This window comes from Clupea harengus, chromosome 6 (assembly GCF_900700415.2).
Source record: "Clupea harengus chromosome 6, Ch_v2.0.2, whole genome shotgun sequence".
Lineage (NCBI taxonomy): Eukaryota > Metazoa > Chordata > Actinopteri > Clupeiformes > Clupeidae > Clupea > Clupea harengus.
The window spans coordinates 21,709,957-21,733,259 of NC_045157.1; the positions used below are offsets into that span (position 1 = coordinate 21,709,957).

The 23,303-nt window shown below is 44.4% G+C and overlaps 2 protein-coding genes across 4 annotated transcripts in view; one reads left to right on the forward strand and one right to left on the reverse strand.

Moving 5' to 3' along the window:
* The window catches only part of tub (TUB bipartite transcription factor), a 52,636-nt gene extending 38,117 nt beyond the window's left edge, over positions 1 to 14,519 (forward strand). For 2 of the 3 annotated variants that reach the window (XM_031569413.2, XM_012834658.3), the window contains exons 4-12: positions 1,964 to 2,092; positions 4,451 to 4,615; positions 5,849 to 5,970; positions 8,529 to 8,720; positions 9,307 to 9,419; positions 10,450 to 10,564; positions 11,090 to 11,188; positions 11,497 to 11,668; positions 11,834 to 14,519. In XM_031569413.2, coding sequence (XP_031425273.1) covers positions 1,964 to 2,092; positions 4,451 to 4,615; positions 5,849 to 5,970; positions 8,529 to 8,720; positions 9,307 to 9,419; positions 10,450 to 10,564; positions 11,090 to 11,188; positions 11,497 to 11,668; positions 11,834 to 11,967 — 1,241 coding nt within the window. In that variant the 3' untranslated portion in view covers positions 11,968 to 14,519. The remainder of the gene's footprint in view (positions 1 to 1,963; positions 2,093 to 4,450; positions 4,616 to 5,848; positions 5,971 to 8,528; positions 8,721 to 9,306; positions 9,420 to 10,449; positions 10,565 to 11,089; positions 11,189 to 11,496; positions 11,669 to 11,833) is intronic. The other variant, XM_031569414.2, reaches the window with a different exon arrangement.
* A 1,548-nt stretch (positions 14,520 to 16,067) lies between these two features.
* On the reverse strand, positions 16,068 to 21,859 carry ric3a (RIC3 acetylcholine receptor chaperone a; the record flags this gene model as incomplete). The annotated part of the gene is made up of 6 exons (XM_031568627.2): positions 21,100 to 21,859; positions 19,646 to 19,866; positions 19,344 to 19,422; positions 17,528 to 17,621; positions 17,112 to 17,260; positions 16,068 to 16,300 (listed from the first exon to the last, which is right to left on the reverse strand). Coding segments are annotated over exons 1-6 (894 nt in total), but the record flags the coding sequence as incomplete, so codon positions are not given.
* Positions 21,860 to 23,303: the final 1,444 nt, after the last annotated feature.

A 23,303-nucleotide genomic window follows, 5' to 3' on the forward strand; every position in this document is an offset into this window, starting at 1 on the left:
AGCTGTTTAAGAGGGATACTGTGAGACACTGCTTGGTGATGACGTGGCCTAGTCACCTTTGTTCCAGCGGGCCACGCTGTGTTGATCAGGGTTAGAAGGACTCAGCCTCCTCTCCCTTCCTCTCCATCCACTGCCTGTTGCCAAGCTGCTTTGTTGCTAAGCTCTCCATAAATAGAACAGGGCTTCTGAACGGAACTGGCAGAATATAACCAGGCCCAGTGGTGTTTGTCTGGTTTATTTAACCCAAAGAAGGGTTTATTTCACCCAAAGAAATTTGGTTTCTTGGCCAGCTGGATTTAGGAGAAAATTGCACTTTATTTCCCCAAAGCTAACGTCTTTAGCCTAATATGAAAGATTTGCCACAGAGAAGACATAAGAACTGCTAATGATGAAAATCTCCAAAAGTCCTTAATGAGAGACACATAATGCACATTAATGCATTGCAATAGTACTCCCTGAAATCTATGGTGTCAGTTTGTATTCATATGTACGGCATCAGTGCATAGCATGACACAGATGCAAAGCAATACACCCTCCTTTCCTTACGTGTAACTCTTCACTTCTAAAAGCACTCAACATCCATTATGCCTCCACTTTTGTCTCTAACTGTCTGACACACACACAATTAATTATAGGCTGTGTGTGCAGGTAATAGTCAGTCTGAGTATACGTTCACAGCAAAAAAAATAACTCATACCAATCCAATAACATCAAAGCAAGAGATTGAATGGAGTAAAATACACCAGTTCCATTTAAGACATATATTTATACAGTACTCCAATGATAATAAAACACAATGCCATGTATCCTAACCTCTGCTGAAATAAGCTAAGCTAAACAAAACTGTTAAGAAGTTAAGGAGGACAGCATGGCACCATAAACCCTGAAGAACTCCCATTTCAAAGATGCTTCATCATCTCCTCATATCTGTTGTCAGAGGCCTGGAGGCTTGAAGCCCATTCTACACTGACAGGTCTAATTATCTGTGTGAAATCTAATGTCATAAGCAGGCAAACATTTGCATGTCCATTGATTGAGATTTAATGATGGGGTGGCATGCTTTTAAATTCACCTGTAACAAGTAAGGATGTTTATCATACTCAAGGGGAAGATGGGTTTTATTATACTCAAGGGGAAGATGGAATACTAGTAATGAGGTTTATCATACTCAAGGGGAAGATGGGTTTATCATGACCAAAAAAAAAATGACAAATTTAACACAAACATAAATAGAAATGAACTTTCTTGTGTCCTAATTACCTGATTTATTAAACTTTGTTTATACATCTGCAAAATACTGCACCATTATATTTGTGTGATGTTGGTTAAACAGCCAATTACAGCCAATATGGTCCCCTGTCCTATGCCATTAGTGGAATATGGGCGGATTCACATGGAACTATCTGATCTTTCTTCTGAAGGCTCTTAGTAAGCCTGGCCTTCATCACGCTTCGCACAGCAGTCCCAGGACTCTGATAAAGAGAGTAAGTAGAACAAGGCTGAGAGGCAAAGGGGAAAAAAACAGTTCCCTATCAAAGCTTTGAATCTCAAGGTCTTTTGCGGTGTTCGGGGATAAAAACATCAAGAGGGGGCTTTGGCGCAGGGGTCTGTGGCAGAGAGATGTCTTTGTGCTTGCATAATGTCTTTTGTATTTCCCAGAGCTGGCACAACGATAACCTGTGCAACAGAGGAAAGAAATTCATGTGAGGGACGCGTGTTCTATGTCACACACACACATGGAGAGTGCTGTTGTGGATTTGACCCCTTTCTGACTGCTGTTAAATGTGCCTCTATCCCCTCCCATCTTTTCTAATTCCTTTTAACAATTCCCTTCTCCCTTCTCTCCTCTCTCCCTCTCCCTCCCTCTTTCCTTCCCCACTGTCGCTTTCCCTTTCCTGGGTCTCCTCTGTTCTTCTGTGCTGTATGTGCCTCTGCCTGCTCCTCCGCGTGCGCCGGCGTGTAGTGCAAGAGGCCGAGCAGGAGGAGGCAAAGGCGCTCGCCGAGCCGCCGCGCTCCGCTAAAAAAGCCAAGGCCAGCGGCTCCACCCCGCAGACAGGCAGCGGCAAGAAGGAGAAAAAGGGAAAGCACAAAGGTCAGCCAAATGGTGACGCTCCCACCAACCTTCACCACCACCACCGCCGCCGGCTTGCCTGTTTTCCTCTCTGACGGCCCCCACTGCCTCCCAGCATGCCTTGCTCCATCTGTCTGTCTGTGTCATGTCTCGAGGTCGGTCGAGCACCGCGACACGTGTTTGTCCGGGGAGTCTCAGCATTATTGACCTGGTTCTTCAGCCTCTTGATGTAGACCACGGGGGGGGGGGGGGGGGCGCCTTAGGGGGTGTCAGGAAGGCTGTCACTTCTCGTGGCCACATCAGGCCCGGCACGTCAGCAGAGTGTGAATGCATGTGTTTGTGATTGTGCCGCAGTGTGAAGCCTTGCATGCTGGAATGTGCATGATCACTCGTATTTTCAGACAAGCCCAGATATGGTTTCATAAATATTGTCTCTGCATTTGTACGGGATTTTAGGCTGGGCTGGTAGAGACGAGTAGTGGCACCAGGCACTCTCCTAATTGGAGATAACAGTCTCAGTGTGTGACTCTTTGGAGGGAATAGAGCTTGCTGTCATATAGATCATATGCTTCGCAGTTTTTGAGGGCTACATCAAGAGCTTGCATCGTCCTTTGTTGACGCTCCCTCCTTCTCATTTTGCCATCCTCTTGTTATTTCATCTTCCATACCCGTGCTGCTCATCCTTCAGTACATCCTCCACCGAGACCTGCTGCCACCTCCTGGATGTACGCAGGACGCCACTCTTTGTGTGGGTGGCACATTCAGAGGATGAGGCTGGGCTGGCAGAGTGAGAGCGTGCCTTCGGCAGCACCAAGGCCCATGCCAACTCTGCCCTCTGGAAACAACGGGTAAACAAGTAAATAAGAAATGCTCTAATTACGCCAAGCGAGCCTGGTCTCGTGAGGCTGCCAAACTGAGCAAGACGCGAAACAACAACGGAAATGTCCTGGCTCAGAATGCAGTGTGTCACTAGCCACAAGGGAGAGCAGGATCTGTCTCTTTGCGGATGTCTTAAAGGAGTTCCTTTTCTGTTTGTGTTTGGTTCCCATGCAGAGGGAGTCCTCCCCTGGTAGGGGCGCAGCTGCTCAGTGAAATCTCATTTGCAAACACACTGTGAAAGCGATGTTTGCTTTTTCTACCCAGTGAGTTCATATCGGATAGTTTGACAAAAGACAGCTGGTCTATATGAGGCATTCGCTTGTCGTCAGCAGGGCCCATTCTCTCCATACCTTCTAATCCTGACAAATTGTCCTTATTTTGTCATCCCTCGCCACCCTCACATGCTCACACCGCTCCATCACTTCCTCCGTCTCCCTTCCCTCCCTCCATCTTTGTCTCGTTTGTTCTCTCACTCCATCATCGATGATGCACTCCTGGGGGCCACGTTTCCATCAATGGTCAGGGCAATCACAAACCGCCACGGCCAATGCCGCTAACTCTATACTTACCCAGTGGCAGTCACTGCCATGATTACTGTACACAAAAAGAAAAAACATGGATGTAGCATGAACGTAGGAAAAAACAACATCAATGTCTAACTCTCCTCAGGACCATTAAAAGCATATCCCTCAATGTGTATTTGACTAAGCATCGGGCTCGTTTCTCATTGTCTCATGTTCATCTCATTCATCACAAATGCGAGCAAGACAAAGTAGGAGAGAAAATAGGGCGAGGAGAGGAGAGCTGGTGAACGAGGAGAATATTATAAGGCTGAGGTCATAATGATCAGTGGGCTGAGGAGAATAGGTGTGGTAATCTGGTGCCACACGTCTGTCTCCCATCTCTATTGGACCCACAGGGGTGCTGTGTTCCCTCCCATGATTGCACCCAACTGAATGGGAAAAAGCCAACAAGCCCTGTGCAAAAAAAGAAAAAAAACCTCTAGTAATGAAATTCATGCAAAGTAAAGGCTCCTTCTAAGCACAATTTAGAATTGTACTGCTTGGTTACCGTTTACACCTTGGTTACCAAGGAGTCTTTTGTTTTGCAGCTCTTGAACCTCTTTTCTGACACTTGTGTTTTGTACTGTGCAAGGCATGACTCGAGTATGCAATTGTGTTGATGGATGAGTGTGCATGTCTTTTCAAAACAAAATGCATGGAATATTCAGAGGCCACTTGTGTTTCAATGTGCGTCATTGTACGGACTTTGTGGAGAATTTGCACATCTATAGCGAGATGTCCTTGAGAGTGAGTGTGTGTGTGTGTGTGTGTGTGTTTGTGTGTTTGTGTGTGTGTGCGTGCATGTGTATGTGTATGAGCAGTATATTTGAGTGGATTTGTCCGGCATGTGTGTGTATTAGAGCTGCGTTCAGCTCCTAGTTCACCTTGCTGTGTTGGTGCTGGTCTGACTGGCGGGTGGGGCTTGTGGCCTCTGCAGGCATCGATGGTCCGGCTGCCTTCCAGGACGAGTCGCAGGACCTGGGCAGCCAGATCCAGATCCTGACGGTGGGGCACCTGTCTTCAGACGAGGCTGAGAGTGACAGCGTGAGCAGCACGCAGGCCTATGGCAAGCAGGACCTGCGGGTCACAATGCTGAAGAAAGGTACCGGCCATGTGCTGGATGTCCGCTCCGGACCTGTGTTGGGCTATACTGGCGGACTGTATTGTGCTGTGCTGTGCTGTGCCGTGCCGTGCAGTACTGTGATGTGTTGTGCTGCGCTGTGCCGTGCTGTGCTGTGCTGTGCTGTGCTGTGCTATGCTATGACATGCTGTGTTTTCAGCTATTCTGAGAGCTGAGTCACTCAAGCAAAGTGAGCCACTGATTGTGTGTGGGACTGGTGGGTCTCTTGATTAGAGAATTGGTTGTGTGTTTGTGTGTGTATGTGTGCGCGCGCGCGCGTGTGTGTGTGTGTGTGTCTGTGTGTGTGTGTGTGTGTGTGTATGTGTGTGTGTGTGTGTGTGTGTGTGTGTGTGTGTGTGTGTGTGTGTGTGTGTGTGTGTGTGTGTGTGTGTGTGTGTGTGTGTACGCGTATGTTTTACTAGGTGTGCACTGCGCCCCCACACTGCCCACACAAACAAAGGAAGGCTAATGATAATGCCACTGGATTATCGCAGGCAATAAACCTCTATTCTCTGAATGTCAGTTTTAAAAACATGGCAGCTAATTAACTTCCACTCAGTCAAATCAAGCTTACCAAATAAGGTCGTCATCTAAAATATATTAAGTGACATGCTTAGATAACACCATAACCTAATTAACACCACTCTAGAGAATCCTTCCTCTTTTTCTATCAGTGTGCCTCCGTTCTTCCTATCCACCTATTCTATTCCTATTTTTTTCCCCCTCCTTCTCTCTCGCTCTCTCTCTCTCTATCTTTCCCACCCCACCCCCCTCCCTGTAATTCAAAAGTGTTTCCCAAGGATATATGGTAGCCAGCTTCCTGATTGGTATGCTGGCGCCCTTCCCTTGTTGACTCTGGCAGGGTGGTTGTGCGGAGGAAGCATCCCAGTGTGAGCGGCCGTCTCTCCCCTAGAGCTTCCTGCCCTCGTTGGATGGAGAGAGTAGAGCCCATACTCCAGCATAGCATTAGCATTAGCATTGCCTAGATGTAGTGAGTCCCAAAGGGGCATCATTATGCCCCAGCTAAAAAAAGCACACCACAGGGATTTTAATGTTATGGTGTCCTTGATGTTAATGTTGTTGTTGTTATTGTTTATCGTCTGCACTCTGACTCAGTAGTTTTTAGTGCTCCCCTATCCTAAGGATAGCAACAGTACCACAGTTGAGCACAACGGCAAGTGGCTTTGTTTACTGTTTACTGTTTTGTTTTGAAAGGGATTTCGAGCAGCATGAACTTTGACGAAGAGGAGGACGACGACGATGAAGTCAGCTCGAGTTCCTCGCAGCTCAACAGCAACACGAGGCCAGGCTCGGCCACCAGCAAAAAGTCCAGTAAGGTGGGGAGTGACTCAGTGTGTTTACTCAGCCCATCGTTTTATGCCTGCAGGACATGTCACTATGCCTTTGTGACTCTCTCTCCCCTAAACACACACACACACACACACACACACACACACACACACACACACACACACACACACACACACACACACACACACACACACACACACACACACACACACACACACACACAGAGGACATGTGCTGACTCCCCAAGCACAAATGTGCCCTTGAGACCTATGTGGTCAGCATAAACTCACTGCTTAACCTCGTCAGAGCATCTCTACTCAAGCTGTTCGCACAGCTTCTTTCTCCATCTTTCTCTCCATCTCTCTTTTATTTTGTTCATGATACGCTCATTTCGCTCATAGGCTCCACCAGGGACACCTTGATGTGTACTGTGTTTCCTACATTTCCCAGCTGTCTGCCCACAGAATTGACATTCATTACCCATCCTTCACCATCAGACCCCTTGATGCACTATCTGGTGCTGATCTACTGGCAGTGAGTTAAAGTTAATGGCAGACCATCCACAGTGGCCTGCAGCAGGTTCGGAAATATATTTTCTCCAGATTGCATTTCGCCCAAAAATACCCAGAATGTGCCCGCCTGCCAAGATAAGGGGCCCCAGGCCCTGTCTCCCAGTCAGAGGTTATTATATCACATGCATATTTCATCTCCAGAGGAGCAAATGAGAGCATCTGAGAGAGAGAGCGCGCGAGAGAGAGAGAGAGAGAGAGAGAGAGAGAGAGAGTGTCATTTTTCACTTCCCTGTAGCGGAGGTCACATGGAAGGTGCAGTGGCTGGCACTGACCTCCACCTGTGTGCACCTTAACTGCTCCTCCCTCACATACACTGTCCCCTACACACTTAACCCCCCCTAATCCCCTCCCACACACCCAGTCTGCGCTAAGATGCATGTTAGTGACGCAACGCTGGGCACAGAGGTACCATTAGCAGGGCTGGGTGTCTGCGGGCTGCGGAGTGAACCCCCCCACCCCCACCCCAACTCACACCCTCTACCCTCTACCCTCGCCCAGCTAATGTGTTGGACGGTGGGCGTTCATGAGCACTTCCCCTAACAAGAAGCCTCCCTCTGTTCGAGCGCAGATGGTGTTCTGTGGCCCGCTCCGTGCTTCCTGTCTGCCTGCCTGCTCTTAAAATGGAAAGTGATAATGAACACGCCGTTCTCACAGGGAAGAGAGGGTGTGACTTCAAAACACTATGTGTGGGCTTATCTGTTTATATCTGACTATATTTAATGCTCATTTTAAAGCTTATTTTCACTCCTTTATTTGTCAGTGATAGTGCTCATTAAAGCGCTCTGGGAAGATTAGACGAAGCCAGAGCCCTAGGTTCTTTTTGCATGTGGGTATTGGCTTCTTTCATGAGGCTGTGGTGTATTGGGGGAACTAAAGGGGTCTGTCCCATTGTGTCGAACCTGGTGGAAGGACCTGAGTGGAACCTGACTTGGCTTGGTTCAAGTGTCAGGCTATATTCACACAAGAGCCAGAGCTGTAGAGGGACGAATGTGGAACTTTCTAGGCATGTTAGTAGAAGTGTGAAGTCAACACGGTGGCTCAGTTGCTTGCACTGCTTGCACTGCCGCCTCACAGCAAGAAGGTCATGGGTTCGATTCCCACATGGGGCCCTTTTGGCTCTGGGGGGCAGGTCCTCCCCAGAGTGCACAGTGCTCAAGTGGGCTATCTCCCGGGCCTTTCTGTGTGGAGTTTGCATGTTCTCCCCGTTTTCACAAGGGGTTTCCTCCACTAAGGACCCCAACAGAAAAAACATGCAAAATAACAGAACACATGTCCATCCCTGACCAAAGATGGACAGTTCACTTCACTTGGTCCCCGGGCGCTACAAGCCGCCCACTGCTCCTGGGGGGGTCCTTGAGGAAGGACAGTCCAGGATGGGAAAAAGCAGAAAATAAATTCACCGCGACCTGCGTGTGTGTGTGTGTGTGTCCTGTGTCGCCTCCATATATGCACGTGTGTGTTCCAGTGTGTCGTGTGTGCCATTAAAAAAAAAAAACCTGACCTGACACTAGTGGTTTGTAAGGTTATTTAAGCGGTGAATCACAGGATGAGTGAATTTGGTGTGCCTCAGGGTTTGGATGAGCTCACTTATGCATCACATTAACAGGTAGCATTGATGCCATGATAATAATCCTCATGGAATGGAACAAAGTCATGGAGTAAGCTCTCAGCACTGGGTTGATAGAGAGGAAGATGCAGAGATTTGGGATGTGTCTTGCGGTAGTGGTTGGTTCAGTAAGGACATCTTTACTAGATACAGTATTTGAATGTAATCTTCCTTTCTGCTAGTATGTTAGCATGGTAATGTCAACCTACAGTATGCAAATTATGGACTTGTGTGTACATAATTTAACATTTTGAATTCATCGTTCTACATTTAGATGTTTTTCTTGTCCTCTCTTCATTTCTCTCTTTCTCTTTCTTAGCCATTGTGCTCGTGTGCAAATAGTACATCTGTGAGTGTCAGTCAGTCTTTGACAGCGTGTGTGTGTGTGTATGTCTGCCTCTCTCAGGAGGCTGCCTCAGCGTCCACCCCACTCGTCAATGAACCCGCCATCGACGTGGACGACCTGGAGGAGTTCACCCTGAGGCCGGCCCCCCAGGGCATCACGGTCAAGTGCAGGATCACCCGCGACAAGAAGGGCATGGACAGGGGCATGTACCCCACCTACTACCTCCACTTGGAACGGGAAGATGGCAAGAAGGTACCGTGACTTTAGAACTTCCAGACCTCCAGAACATGGTTCTCATTGAAATCAAATATGATATCCACAGATGTGTGTTTGACTTTATTACTGCCCCTAAAGTCACTTTTTCTATGGTGAATGTTAAAAGGGTTTTTTCCCATTGTGCTGCGATCCACAAACGTATCGTGCTATAAAAACATCGATGACACTTTGTATTGTTTGCATTTGTCTCGATAAATTCTATCGTTAAACCTGTTACACTGTGGAAAATTTTGTGTGTCAATAGATGCTTCAAAACTAAGTCAATTCCATTCCAATACATTCTCTGTTTGGAGAACCATTGAGCGGAATGACAAGGATTTCTGAACAGCATGATTTGTTTGCAAATTAATATGCTTCAGCACATTGTTGTGTTATAAACACAACATGCAGCAGAATAACAACAGAGAGAGCCTGGTGGAAAAAAACGTGTGCTTAATTACAGTGTGGCAGCACATTGTGAAAGAACCATTTAAAATTGAATAAGGCCATCAACCTTCAGGTGATGCTGTTACTGATGAGATATGTTACTGGCTTCATAATTACACCCACTGGCTTGCCATAGGTCTTCCTGTTGGCTGGACGGAAGAGAAAGAAGAGCAAAACATCTAATTACCTCATTTCCATTGATCCGACGGATCTGTCTCGAGGGGGAGAAAGCTTCATTGGGAAACTGAGGTGCGTTCACAGCCCCCGGCTCACGTTAGGCACGTGACCAGCATTTTATTCAAAAAATTATCACGAGATCCGGGTCTGTACAGCCGGTGTGTATGAGTCATGAGATCCAGTTGCCAGTGTGTGATTGCGCCACTCCTGGGTGTCTGCCGCATGCAGATGTGTCACAGTCGAGAGGCTGTTCTATTGGACATATGGGGAGACTGATTTTACTGCCATCTCTGATGAAAAGGCTCCTAGCAGCACATCTGGATGGTATCATTAGGCAGGGTGATTAGGTTTGCTGCTGATGTGTGAGGATTTGTCCGTCATCACACTCTCCAGCCACCTGTGCGCGTACAGACAACGACCATGATTGATTTTGCAACGTGGAAGGTGTGTGATTACGTAATTGTGTGTGTGTCACTCGTCACGTGTGAGGGTTATGATCAATCCCGCCCTCTGTGCGGTCCCGGCTGCTATCTCCAGACCAATTGGTTCCTAAATAAGAGATGAGCAGGGAATATCTCACCTGTCAGTGCTGCGAGCTATACTAATGGGCTGACCTTTCGCTTGATCTTTTCCAGTCTTAATGTCTGCTACCTTCCGGCACAACTTAAATTGCACTTTTTAAGTGCCTTACTTGAAAAGGTGCTTGCAACGGCACTGATTGTTTTTGAACTTCAATAATAGCTCAAGGAGTTTTAAATGCTCTTGATCCCTTGTTATGTCTGCTAATGAATACTTTAAATGTACCCATCATTGATTAATGCCGGATCACTGGATTTATTGTCTTCATGTTTTAAACTGTTGCACCAAAGTAAAAGGTAGTAATGAATCATTAATGTCACCACTCCAAACTTTAAAGAGGTGCGTTGTTCTGAGGGCAATTAGTTCTGTTATTTGCTTTCTCATTATCTTTAAGTGAAAGGAAAACTGTGTGTGTGTGTGTGTGTGTGTGTGTGTGTGTGTGTGTGTGTTGTGTGTGACACAAGTACACATCTTAACGATGTACCTGTGAGGCCCATTTAAACATCCAGCGCTCCTCTTCCAGGTCAAACCTCATGGGTACCAAGTTTACAGTGTACGACGGTGGTATGAATCCTGGGAAGACCACCTCCAGCTTAGAGGCCAGCAACCTGCGGCAGGAGCTGGCCGCCATCTGCTACGTGAGTCAGCCTCCAGAGCACACAGGCCATTCATCAGAACACAAGGAACACTGGGGAGAGGAAACACGATATGCCTGACATTCTGCTGGTGCAGCGGCATACATGCACAAAACAAGCCACACATGCTGATGATGATGCTCCCAGGAATAATGCAGCAGCGGCATTTGGATTGAAGTATATGGATGCAGTCTTGGAAAATTGATAACGCAGTTATGAATAGAAAATTATTAAAACCCTAAAAGCAGTTCTCCTGAGATGAGTTCATGGCACATTTTCTTCTGCAACAGTGGATCAGTATACTGTAAGAACTTATGATGTGGAACACTGAGACACCTAGTGGCGACTAACGGTACAGTGCCTGCAAAACATCTAGTGGTGTTTCAAGGTATTGCATAGGCTTATCTTTGTACTGCAGCATTCAGCGTAGGATTTATTTACGCCATAACATGAATGGACCAAGGCCTTTCAGAGAGATTAATGACATATGTGGGTCATTCATCCTAACGATGACTTTCCTCTTGACAGGAAACCAACGTTTTAGGGTTCAAAGGCCCTCGTAAAATGAGTGTCATTATTCCTGGAATGAACATGGACCATGAGAGAGTATCTATCAGACCACGTAACGTAAGTGCAAAGCTTTGTCTTTCCCACTTTAGTCCCATGAGGAAAAAATATGGAAAACAGCAATAGGTATATAGAAGATATAGAATGAACATGGATTATTAAATATTGATTATATTATGATATAATGATTATGTGTAATATCTAAAGCTCCTTCTCTTTAACCTGTATATGTCCTTCCTCACTGATGTGTTGTGTTGCTTGTTGTCTCTAATGGTAGTGCATGCTGTTAGCGGTAGTGTCTGAGTGCTGGGCCCTTAATGGAGGGTTAATCCCCACTCACATCTGTCCCATCTCCCCATGCTCTGCAGGACCATGAAACCCTGCTGGCGCGATGGCAGAATAAGAGCACAGAGAGTGTGATTGAGCTGCACAACAAGACCCCGGTGTGGAACGACGACACCCAGTCCTACGTCCTCAACTTCCATGGCAGGGTGACGCAGGCTTCCGTCAAAAACTTTCAGATCATACATGACAATGACCGTGAGTTTTTGCATAGACCTTTCTGGATAGGATATCCCTATTATGTTCAGCCATCTTCTACAGTGACAATTAAATAACATTGGCAATCAGCCGTTTTATCTTATTATTCTTGGTGTATGCAGTTCATCTCTCAATTGTGTATCAACATCCTCCTTCTTCACGCAGCGGACTACATTGTGATGCAGTTTGGCCGCGTGGCCGAGGACATATTCACTATGGACTATAACTACCCCATGTGTGCCCTTCAGGCCTTTGCCATTGCACTCTCGAGCTTTGACAGTAAGCTGGCCTGTGAGTAGCATCCTCCCACCCCACCCACCACCAGAGGTAGAACCAGGGGTGTTCCACTGGTTCCCTCTGCCTGCCACCAAGGGCGATGGGGCACTCGAAATGTCCCCCATGTCTCCCTGCTTTGGAGGGCATGGAGAATTCTTGACAAGCGAGATACACTGTGTACGAATGATTCTGTGTGCATGCGTGTACGTCGGTTTGTGTTTGTGTGTGTGTGTGTGTGTGTGTGTGTGTGTGTGTGTGTGTGTGTGTGGTTCTTCTGACCCTCCTGGCCTCATTGCCTCAGATCAGGACATTTCAGCAGGAATAAGCACAAAGACCACACCACGAGACACCCAACAAACACACTACAGTTTCAAGAGACCACCACAATGAGGACAAAAAGAACTGTGATGATCTTAAAGGAGTTGTGTTATCAGCTATTAATGTTATTCACTCGCCACTTTTGTTCTTTTTTCTTTAAACCGAAAGCATTGCGATCACTGACACCCGTGCTGACAAACTTGTCTTAACCCTCTGATATTAACCAGCTATGTGAGGATTTTTGTTTATCTCACACCATACTGTACAAATATTTGACATAGACTCACATGTGTAACTAACCACTCGCACAATGTAACTTACACTGCAGACCTGTGTGTCTTATTAAGCACCATTTTGACCCATTCCGACAAATCTTGTCTTTTAAAGTTTTCAGCTCTTTGATGGAATCTCCTTTTCAGGGCCACTCTACATCACGTGCAAAGTCGGTAAAATACAGCCTAATGTTTTATATGACGTGTCACTGTTGGCATCTCCTGCAGCTACCCTTTATACTACCCTTTTTAATAGCTGACACCTGATGTATCATATTTGATAATGGATTTCTTGACTTAGTTTAATAACACTCATGTAATATTTTAAAAGCTGCCAAATCACCCACTGAAGGCAGTAAAAAACAGTTCCAATGGCTTTTTTTCAGTTGCACGTGGCATGTAAATGTGAGCATTCTATCTATTTACCTATATATTTATGCAGTGCAACATAGTTTACCGTAGTATAATTTATCAATCACCTGAAGATCATTGCCACACGCAAATATCAGTACTATGAATAGATTGCAGTTAAACATTAAACTGACCGGAATGCCTGATCTAGGCCCCTCTTTAAGGTTTCAAGACAGAGATTGACTATATGGATCAAATATGTATTACAGTACAGTGCACTGGTCTTGCATCTGGATCCTAGAAACCCTTTTTGGAGTAGGAGAATGTATTGGATGGAGGACTTCATTCAGAGTTAACAGTGTATGTTACATAGCTGTAAATATTGTGCCTTCAGAAAATGGAATCTAAAAGGTTATGCTTTAATTCACTAAAATGTTTCTATTTCTGTCTCCTGAAGGAGGCTTTAAGAGGCTCCTCTCTGAGCCACGTCTGACTGTCATCACTGGATTGAGCGTGTCTTTCTGTACTCTACATTTCCAGAGTCCCTGGGCTATTTTCAGAGGGTGACATGATTGTGAGGCCATTCTTACAGTGCCCCACTTTCATATAGCATACTCTTCCTCATTTACTAAGCAGTTCACTTGCTATGCTCTCACTCCACGTCTGGGTGGTCCTGTAACTATGTAAACTGCTTGGAACACAAAATTCTATATGGTGATATGATATCAGTGTTTTTCTACAAAGACAGAATAGTTTGGTTTTCAAAAAGTCTAAGTCTCCTATATTAGACTCATAATGGTCATTCGAATAAAGCTATCTGTCCATGCACACTTCTGCAGATTGAGAAAGGGAATCCTAAAAACATACGTGCATATTTCTACACTCTAACATGGCAGTTATTCAGTACTGTGCTGTAGGCAGCTTTGGCAGTCTTACCCTGATATGGTAATTTGATATAACAGAGCTAATACTCAATTTTCTCTGCAATGGTACTTCTATTAAAAACACTATTTAAACCACATTCTCAAAAGACAGAGTAGAAAAAGGCTGACATGCATCTATAGTTTGAAATGAATTGTTGTGCTATAACAGGTTCAGGTTCTCTTTGTCTAGGTTATTTTATGTGATACTACAGTAAATGGTGGCATTTGGGTACCAATGTTGGTGAGAAGGCAGCACTGCTGTGAGTGGAGAAATCAACTGAAGCATCAGAGACTCAGTACCCAGATATGTTTCTCCTCACATCACATACTATTCTTAGGGGCGACCCATACATGAACTCTCAAGCTCGGAAGTGGTGACAGTTATTTTGTAATTCATTTTCTAGTGATGTTTTGCAAAAAAAGAAGAAGAAGAAAATGCTGGCAAACAGCAATTTAGTATACCCATCCCTGTAAATTTTACAGAAAATATAAAGTCTGATTGGTATTCTTCCAGTGCGCAATTTTTTTCTGTGCTTAAACTGAGTTCCAAAATAACTTCAGTGCTTCTGTTGACTACGTTGTTCAAGAACAAACAGTGCTTTCATATTCTGTGTTTCAGTGCTGGTATGCCATTGTGCAAAATGTAAAATGTGTACATTGTTCAATATACAGTGTTTGTATAATTATGAAAATAAAGTATAAGTGCAATGATTTGACTTTATTAATGGTGAGTCATTAATCATAGCCTACTGTGTGCCGCCACTGCATCTTTTAAATGACTAAACACAGCAGACCATATATTAGCATTTGCCTTTATTCACACTACATAGAAAAACAAGTATTTACTCTCCCCATAAATATTACCCTATTAAAATTGCATTGCTGAGTTTATTGTTTTACATTCAGAGGAACTGGTCCAGTATGAGTAGTGTAGTGCAATCTAATCAACTATAATAATGCAAGCATGGTGGAGTAAGGGAATGAGGTCTGACCCAGTCTTAAACATATGAAAAGAAAAATATATAAAACTCTCCAGTAATATTTCCATCTGGAATGGACCTGTTGAAATGCAGTAATGTAAGATGCTATATGATATGCTATAATATATGATCAGTATTCAATGTGGATGGATGTGTAATGTAGTAAACATATGGAAACTGATAACCAAACTGCAGTTTGTGGCGTCAGTTCTGCATGTGGGACTCTACATGGCCTATGAGATAAGCAAAACTTGTGATCTAAAAATCATCACATGATAAATTCACATCCTAATTGTGTGATGAATGTTTAATCCATATCATACCATTAGCAATTCTCAGACGAATGATCACATCACAGTTCCATTTTGGTATAACTTGGAAGTTGTCAGCACTAGATGTTGATTACATGGCTGAGATGTTTTGTCATATGAACTTGTGATTTAGGAGGAATGGGGTTTTCATTGTTGGACTGGAGGGAATGGGGCAGTGTGCTTTGGAATGGAGGTGGACTGTAGTGTCATAGGGGTCAGACCTCCTTATCTTTGCCCTTGTTGCGCATGCGGAGTTCACTGGAGGTTGGTGGTGGGTCCACCCTCGCCTGGCTGAGTGTTGGGTCAATTGCCGGGCGCCACTTGCTGAGGAACTCCTTAAGGCCCACTTCCTGTTCACCATCCTCTTCGTCATCATCGTCATCGTCATCATCATCATCATCATCATCATCGTCTTCCTCTTCTACTTCCTGTTCCATATGCTCTGGCTCCGCCTCATCCTCTGGGTCAGAAGAGGTATCGGTGTTGAACCTCAGGCTCTCTGCTTCCATCAAGGGATCGACTTCAACCACCCTCTCTGTAATCCCAGCGGGGGCCTGGTGCTCCTCTTCTTCTCCCTCCTCATCTTCCTCTTCTTCACTGTCCTCCTCCTCCTCCTCCTCCTTCTCATCATCTTCATCTTCATCTTCATCTTCCTCCTCAATGGTGCCCTCGCGCGGGTATCGAAAGACATCTTTGTGTTCGTTGAACGTGATGCGTCTGCGCCGGCATTCTGGTGGGTCGGCAGAGCTAAGACCTAAGAACCATCTCAGCCCACCCCGGCTGCTTGGATCCTCCACGCTCTCTGACTGGGGCAGACATGGAGTCTCCTCCCCTATCTCTTCCTCATCTTCCTCATCATCCTCCTCCTTAGTCATCATTTCCTCATCTTCTTCTGTCTCCTCTTCCTCCTCATCCTCCTCCTCCTCCTCCTCCTCCTCCTCGTCCTCCTCCTCCTCATCCTCCTCTTCGTCTTCCTCCTCCTCTCCAGTCTCCTTTGTTTCTTCTAGCCCCTCCTCCAGCTCTTCATCTCCCTCTTCGATCACTCCTAATTCTCTCTCCACCTCATCGTCATCTTTGTCCATTTGTTCCGCTAACTCCTCTGCAGAGCGGCTGTCAGGGGGTGGGGCCTCCACAATGATGGTGTCATATTTACGGGGACCACAGGGCACATCATACTGGGGGTAGGTTTCCTCTGCGTAGCCTAGGTAACGTCAGGTACATGGTACCAGACAAAGGACAGAGCGAGTGAGGCAGCAAAGGGTCAGTTTAATAGCGGCTGTAGGCAATGTCACCAGTTTTCTAACTTTCTAACATGCAAAATAACTGACATGTAGGGAAGCTTTTGTATTTACTGTTCCTGAAATCTTTTCCATTACCCTTACAGCAGCTTTAAATGGAAACTTTGGGCCCTATTTTTAGATAATTTTGGGTCCAAACTAACAACTGAGTTAACGATCAAAATTGGTCCAGTATTGAGATAGAACGCTATAACCAGCAACTGCTAAACGGCTATGCAATGTAATCCCATGGTGCGCGCATCTGCATTAAAATAAACTGCATGTTTTTGCCATTGAGAGGCTCATAATGTTATTATAAGTATTTGACAACATAAACTCTGTCTGTTTACCTCAATAACTAAAGAAACTGTAGAAAATTAGAGTTTCTGTAGGTTAGATTTCAGTTTCTGATTCTGTACAAAATGACTGTAGACTGGACCATTTTTGTCCCTGGTTAAAATTTTGACTCAAAAAGATGGGAAAATAGGGCCCAGGTAAAAAAAATGCTGAAGTTTCCCTTTAAGGTAGATGAAAGTGATTTTAGGTCCCTTAAGCTGTCATTGATAAGGATAAACTAGAAATATAAAATATGAATGTAAGCCATACAACATCTGCTGAATGATTGTCAGATAGTGTTTAAAATGTGTAGATATCATTTTTTCTTTTCAAAGAGAGAGAGAGAGACACAGAGAGAGAGAGAGAAAGACAGAAAGAGAGAGAGAGAGAGAGAAGCACCTTCCCAGTCCAGTCCATAGGGCACCTCCTCTGCCTCCATCTCTGGAGTCCTCCCCTCTCCAGGCTCCTCCTGCACTGATCGGCCAAACCTCCGCAACCGACGCAGTAAACTCGACTGTCTCCTCTTCGAGGAACGCTTAAACTTGACACTGGAGAACCAAGCAACAGGTCAGGGGAGGCAATATCAAGAGTCCGAGAGCTGGTCTCATAAACACCGTGGTCTCATGACCATAAAGGTGAACACATTAAATTTGCCGCTATCCTTCCATATGTGACAGTTGTCAGAAAGAAAACCTTCCTCAGTTGCATCCTAGTATCAATTTTACATTTGAAGACTTTACTCAGGACTTGATTTGGCCTGTGGGAATATTTATGGGAGGCCTGATGCCGGCTGTGGTGGGTGGGGCCCTACTCACCTCTCTGTCCTGGGGGACGATGTTGTCAAGACTCTGTTCATTATCATCTCTGCATGTGTCAGCCCGGCCTCCAGCTGGGCCAGCTCCTCCTCTGCTGGAGAAGAAAGCAGCATGTAGATAGCATGTAGCATGTAGCATGTAGCATGCATGAGCAGTGACTTACGAAAAGGCAAATGACCAGCCTCTGACACAATGCCTATTTAGTTGAACTCTGACGAGGGGCAAAAAGTAGTTCTACAATGCCATAGACGGGCACATGATTTCGCCTCCATATTGATTCTGGTCTCTTCCTGGTTTTCTCAAAATACTCAGAACTGGCTGCTGAGGTGAGGAAGGCTGGACGACTATCATCTACATCCTGGAAGTATACTGTCCGCAACTGCTGCGCAAGTGCAACGAAGCGCTGAAGGGCAACCTTTGGCTATGGCTGAGGAGGAGGGATACGAATCGAGGGTCCAGCCAATAAGAGTTACTGCAGGGGGTGGAAGGGACATGTCCTTGCCACTGCTCCAACACCAGGAGTGGAACATCAATGAGCGGTGGTAACCAACTGACGACCCTGCGGCTGACCCAATGGCGCCGTGGGAGGTGCGACAGGCAGGAATGTCTAGCAGGCAATAACACCCACCTGTACAATTTAACCACTCTGTTTCCTGTTCTCTTGTCTTCTCTGGTACTTCAATATGATGTAGTTGGTACACAAGGTGATTTAGACAAGGTTTCCTATGTAGACTCAGTCATAGATATTTTGTATGTGTGTTGATGCTTGTTTTTCTCTTGAAAGTTATTTTGAGTGGATTGCATTTCCTGCAGGGTACCTCCTGAGATACACAAAGTGTTCTTTTAAGACTCAAGCAATGTACATCAGTGCTCCCAGGAATGATCTGAAGGTCAAGTCCAGCATCAGCGTCTGTGGGTGTCTTTTTATTTACACAATCAATCAAACATGAGCTCTCTGAAGTGTCCTGACTTTTCAAGCGTTAAGAAAACCTATTTCCGTTATCTTTTTAATGCCTTTTTTTTCCGCCCACAGCTCGTTAAAACCAATCCTTGGGAAACTTCCCTCTGCCTCCCATCAGACGTGATTAAGAGATAGGGCTCTAAAAATAAGGCATTGTGGGTGAGACTTCTCACATGTGAGGTAACGTGTGACATGGCGACAGAGCCATACAGAACATATAAATATAGAAGTAGACCCCCATATTACCCATAGTCCTGCCACACTCCCATCCCCCAGCCCTTGGCATGCATTTGATGAATGGAGTTAAACCTCTTAGTGCTGATCCAAAAGACATGCAGTTAATTGGTATTAGATGCTGGCGGGCCAATGCGACATTACTTTTGACTGCTAATCCAGGTCTAACAAAGGCGGGAACAAAGCGGCCCTGTGACTGGGACAGGATCTTAATCTACTTTATCATGGGGCTGCTCCTGCTGGAGCTACTGATACTGCCTGTTCAGTCGGGGTCTGTCAGAACAGGGAATCAAAACAATGACAAAAAGAAGGGGACGTTGGGGGGGAAATGCACCAGATAAAGTAAGCCCTTGAAACGAAACAAGGTAGGGGTACAATAGAGCAGCATTAGCAAGACCCTTCATCTTTCCTTATTTGGACAATGCAATCATGGTGCAATCCAACTTTGGCTTAAAGTACCACAGTAAGTCATAAATACAGCGCATGATTTGAATAAGAAAGTGATTGCAGATCATCATTGCTTGCTCCCTTGAATGGTAAATCTATGCATCTTTGTGTAATCCATTAAAAAGATAAATGTGATGGCAAACTTGCTCAATTTCAAGTAGATTCAGCACATACTTATATCTTGTGTTAGCAACTCTGAGTTTGAGATGGGGCATCTGCCAGCTGGTTTAGCTTTCTTATCTTTTTTTGTGAGCTGCAAGAATAAAAAAAATATTATTAGCATCAAAGGACATCATTTATGATTATATTCTAAATGTAAGTATATTATAGGTCAGTATCACCACCACAGATAACAATACTACTTTTTTGCAAATCGAATGCCTATCAATACATCATCTCAATACAAATCTTATAGGGTCGCCACTTCAAAAGAACCTCTAAAGTTGGATTTCTGACTCATGCAAACAGAAGGATACCTTGAAGAATATGTGAAGGATGTAAAAGAGGATCCCAACTCCATATATGGGCACGATCTGTCCAAAATGGTTGGACCTCTTGTTTCCCCACGTGATTCCTTTGGCCTGTGCCCTGGCGATGGCCTCTGAACTGCGAGTCTCCGAGTACACTGCCTCCCAGGGCTCCAGGCCCTCTGGTGTTTGCCTGCGGTGCATTCCTGAGTGGTAATGTCCAGGCCCAACTGCCAATAGAAGCAAATGGCATTTCTGCTAGGTTTAAAAGTTAGAGGAACAATATCCTCTGTCTTGTATCTACTCGTGATATGCACCTGTGTGTTTGCTCTGGTTATCATCATGTCATATACTGTAACTGAATCACATACGTTTCTCACAGGTACTACTTTATCTTGATGCTTCTTGATCACTCTCACGGCAATAGATCTCCAAACAATGATGCCATTCCCTCAGTGGCAAAATAATTTCAGACATCAACAGTAGCCTATATTTATGTGGCACATCATGCACCAATATCTACAATGTCTCGTCTGTTTTAATGTGAATTATAGTCTTTTAAGATATTATGGCACTTGCAATACAATCTGTTTCCCCCAGAGGAGCGTGTGGTCATACCTGGGTAAAGCCTACAACGTAAACATAATCCACTTAAATGCATAGTTAGTGCACAAAACACAACACGGACTTTAGAATCAAGGGCTATTGCGTTATTTGAAATGTGATGTCCCAGACTTAATAAGAAGAGCACTCTCTGTGACCCACTTCAGTTTGCCTGGCCGAGTTACCTTGTTCACCTTTTTTGGCAAGTTTATTATGAATCTTTCTGGCACATCTCACTCCACATCCTGTGTCTGTCATCTTAATAGGAAAAGGGTGCTGTCAGAGATGAAGCTGACACCATCATTCCCTAATGGATTCTGTGGAACTTGCCTACATCGCGTCTGACCTGTATAAAGTGCCTCGAAGTAAGTGAGCATCAGTCAAATCGCACGATTATCGACGTAGTCTGGATATTACTGAACACTGGCGTACCATAGGCTTTACAAATCAACATGAACAGAATACACTTCTAATACACGAAGAAAGCCCTTCATAACTGTATCATAATTTGAATACTATCTAAAATAAATCAATGTAAATGCACCAAACTAAAGCAGCTGAATATCAATTCTAAAAAGTCGTTCGCGTTAGCAGGGAAAGGATAGCGGGAGAGTTATATAATGAAAAGAGTATCTTTATTTGGGCAGGAAAGGTAAAAAAAAATAACAAAAGCACAGGAAGGTCCACAAGGTTTAACTGGATTGCAAGGTGGGATGAGAGGACAGTGTTTTGGAATTTTAAGGACATCGCTACAGGTACTTGGCAGGTGAATTCTAGGCAAGACAACAGCTGCCGAGATCAAAGGGAAGGCAGGGATAGGGCTGGGCACATCTGGGAGGGTGTATGGATGTTTCCCTTACCCGCCTTCGGCAATATTTCGTTCTTCACTCCGTATAATATCGTTTTTGGAAGGAATAAAGTCACACATAACACAATACACGATAAAAGAGTGACCTTCTGAAATGTTGTAATCGACATTTTGTAGCTGACGGCAGGTCCATTAATATTATACACTTTCCTCGAGCGCTTCCTGCCGTCTCGGTGGAAACGGAAATGATTAAATTGGTCATCTGTGACAGTTTGGGAGCTTAATGAAGTTCTATATTTCGTGAACCATGCTCATCCGTATGCTGTGGTAACCAGTGTTAATAATAATAATAGTGTGTGAGCCTGTAACTGTAGGCTTCTGAAAGTCCAAAGCGTTTTTTTTTTTTTTTTACATGTTTCTATCTGAGACCAGGTATATATATATATACATATATATATATATATATATATATATATTTTTTTTTGTTTGGACTTATTTTCAGCGCTAGTTAGCAGTCTAGTAGAGTTACAAACTCTCAAAAAATTGAGTAGGTACACTTGTTTGATTCACATTCTTGTGGACCTCGTGTATTTACAAAATGTGTGCATGACAAAATGTGTGCAAAAACAAGACGGTTCTGTGGTGTGTTTATGTTGGCCCACCAGATGGCAGTGCTACCCTTACTGTGAAGTGTGATCTGATGTGGTCCTCTGCGGATGAATACAGACATAATGTTGTATGGGCGCCACACTCCAGTGTGAAGGACAAGTGCAGAATAGGCAATATCTTCAAAATACACCCCCTCCACCCTCTCCACCCTCTGTCCATCATGCATTTTAAAAGAACACAAACAACTGAGATATTTTGATGCTGAATCTATGCATTTGAATGTTTTGTGCTTCCTTATGGAGCTGTTGGCCTAATTGTTTACAATTATATATAAATATTTACAGAGTCGAAGTATCAGATTTTTATGTCAAAACTGAATTGTGATTTATCCATAGCAAGATACCAGTGATTTCTGACTTTCTGACCCTGCCTCCAGGGTAAAAAAAGTTAGTCGCAGCCTGCCGACCAACGTTAAAATGGTTCAGAACCACCACTGCTTTCCGTGCATGTTTTCAAAAGATAATTACTTGTAGTAAAAAATACAAATAAATTAAAGTCACATACAGATGTTAAAAAACCAGGACATATTGTACAACAATGCAGCAACTCTTGGTACATAAAAGTGCTTTGGTTCTCAATGCACTAACGTGCAATATACTGAAGTAATTGCAACCCCTCTTCGCATCTTGACAGTTTTAGAGCATCCTTGGTATGAGAAAGAACAATGAGCTATACTGAAAGGAACAGTGACATAACCATTCTCTCCCAGCAGTCTGTCATTGATTGAAAATGGCACTGAAACATTACCCCCTCTGAAAAATACATGACAAGCTGACAAAGGAAGATTGGTTGGTAATTCCTTCAACCATAGAAAGATCCAGCTCCTATCAGTATCACAAAACATCAGCATGAGGCCAAGAGAACCACCTAGAACTGAAATAGCACTTTTCCCCCCTTCTATTCTCTCCTGTCCTGCATCAGAGAAAACATCACAAGCTAGTATAGTGCATGTGTGAATGTGTGAATGTGTGCACATGTGTGTACATGTAGAGGCCAAAAGCAAACTCGTTTGTTGGAATGATTCTGGGGGGACTGGCAGAACATTGCCATATTGGCCGCATACCCACCATAATCTTTTAATCCTGGGAAACAACTATGCATTTGCATGTGTGCCCTCACTTTCAGAGATGGTTTATGGTTAGATTATCAGTGCCAACCAGCATATGATTTGAACAGAGATTATACCCTGCGGTACAGATGTTTAATATAGCGTATGGTGATATGTGGGTTTTACGCTTTCTTTTTTTGGCACACACTCACACTAGTTCAAAGTGGATGTGCTTGGGCATCCTCAAACATGTGGGTATTAAGTGCTTCATTCATTACCATTCTGGCCCTTGAATGGCTGGTACTTTGTAGAATATAAAATGTAATTTTATAACTGCCGCCCACACACCATGGTTCGCGTTTTATTTTCCTATTATTCTAGTCAAGTCAACTATGAACTGGCTGAAGGTTTATTTCCGTCTTTCTCTGTAATTGCAGCGCCTGTTCGTATAAGCCTTTCATGGTGCTCATGGAAAACCTTGAGGACACTTGGCATTACTTGCAAATAAAAATCATAAAAAACCTGCTAATGGAAGAGTG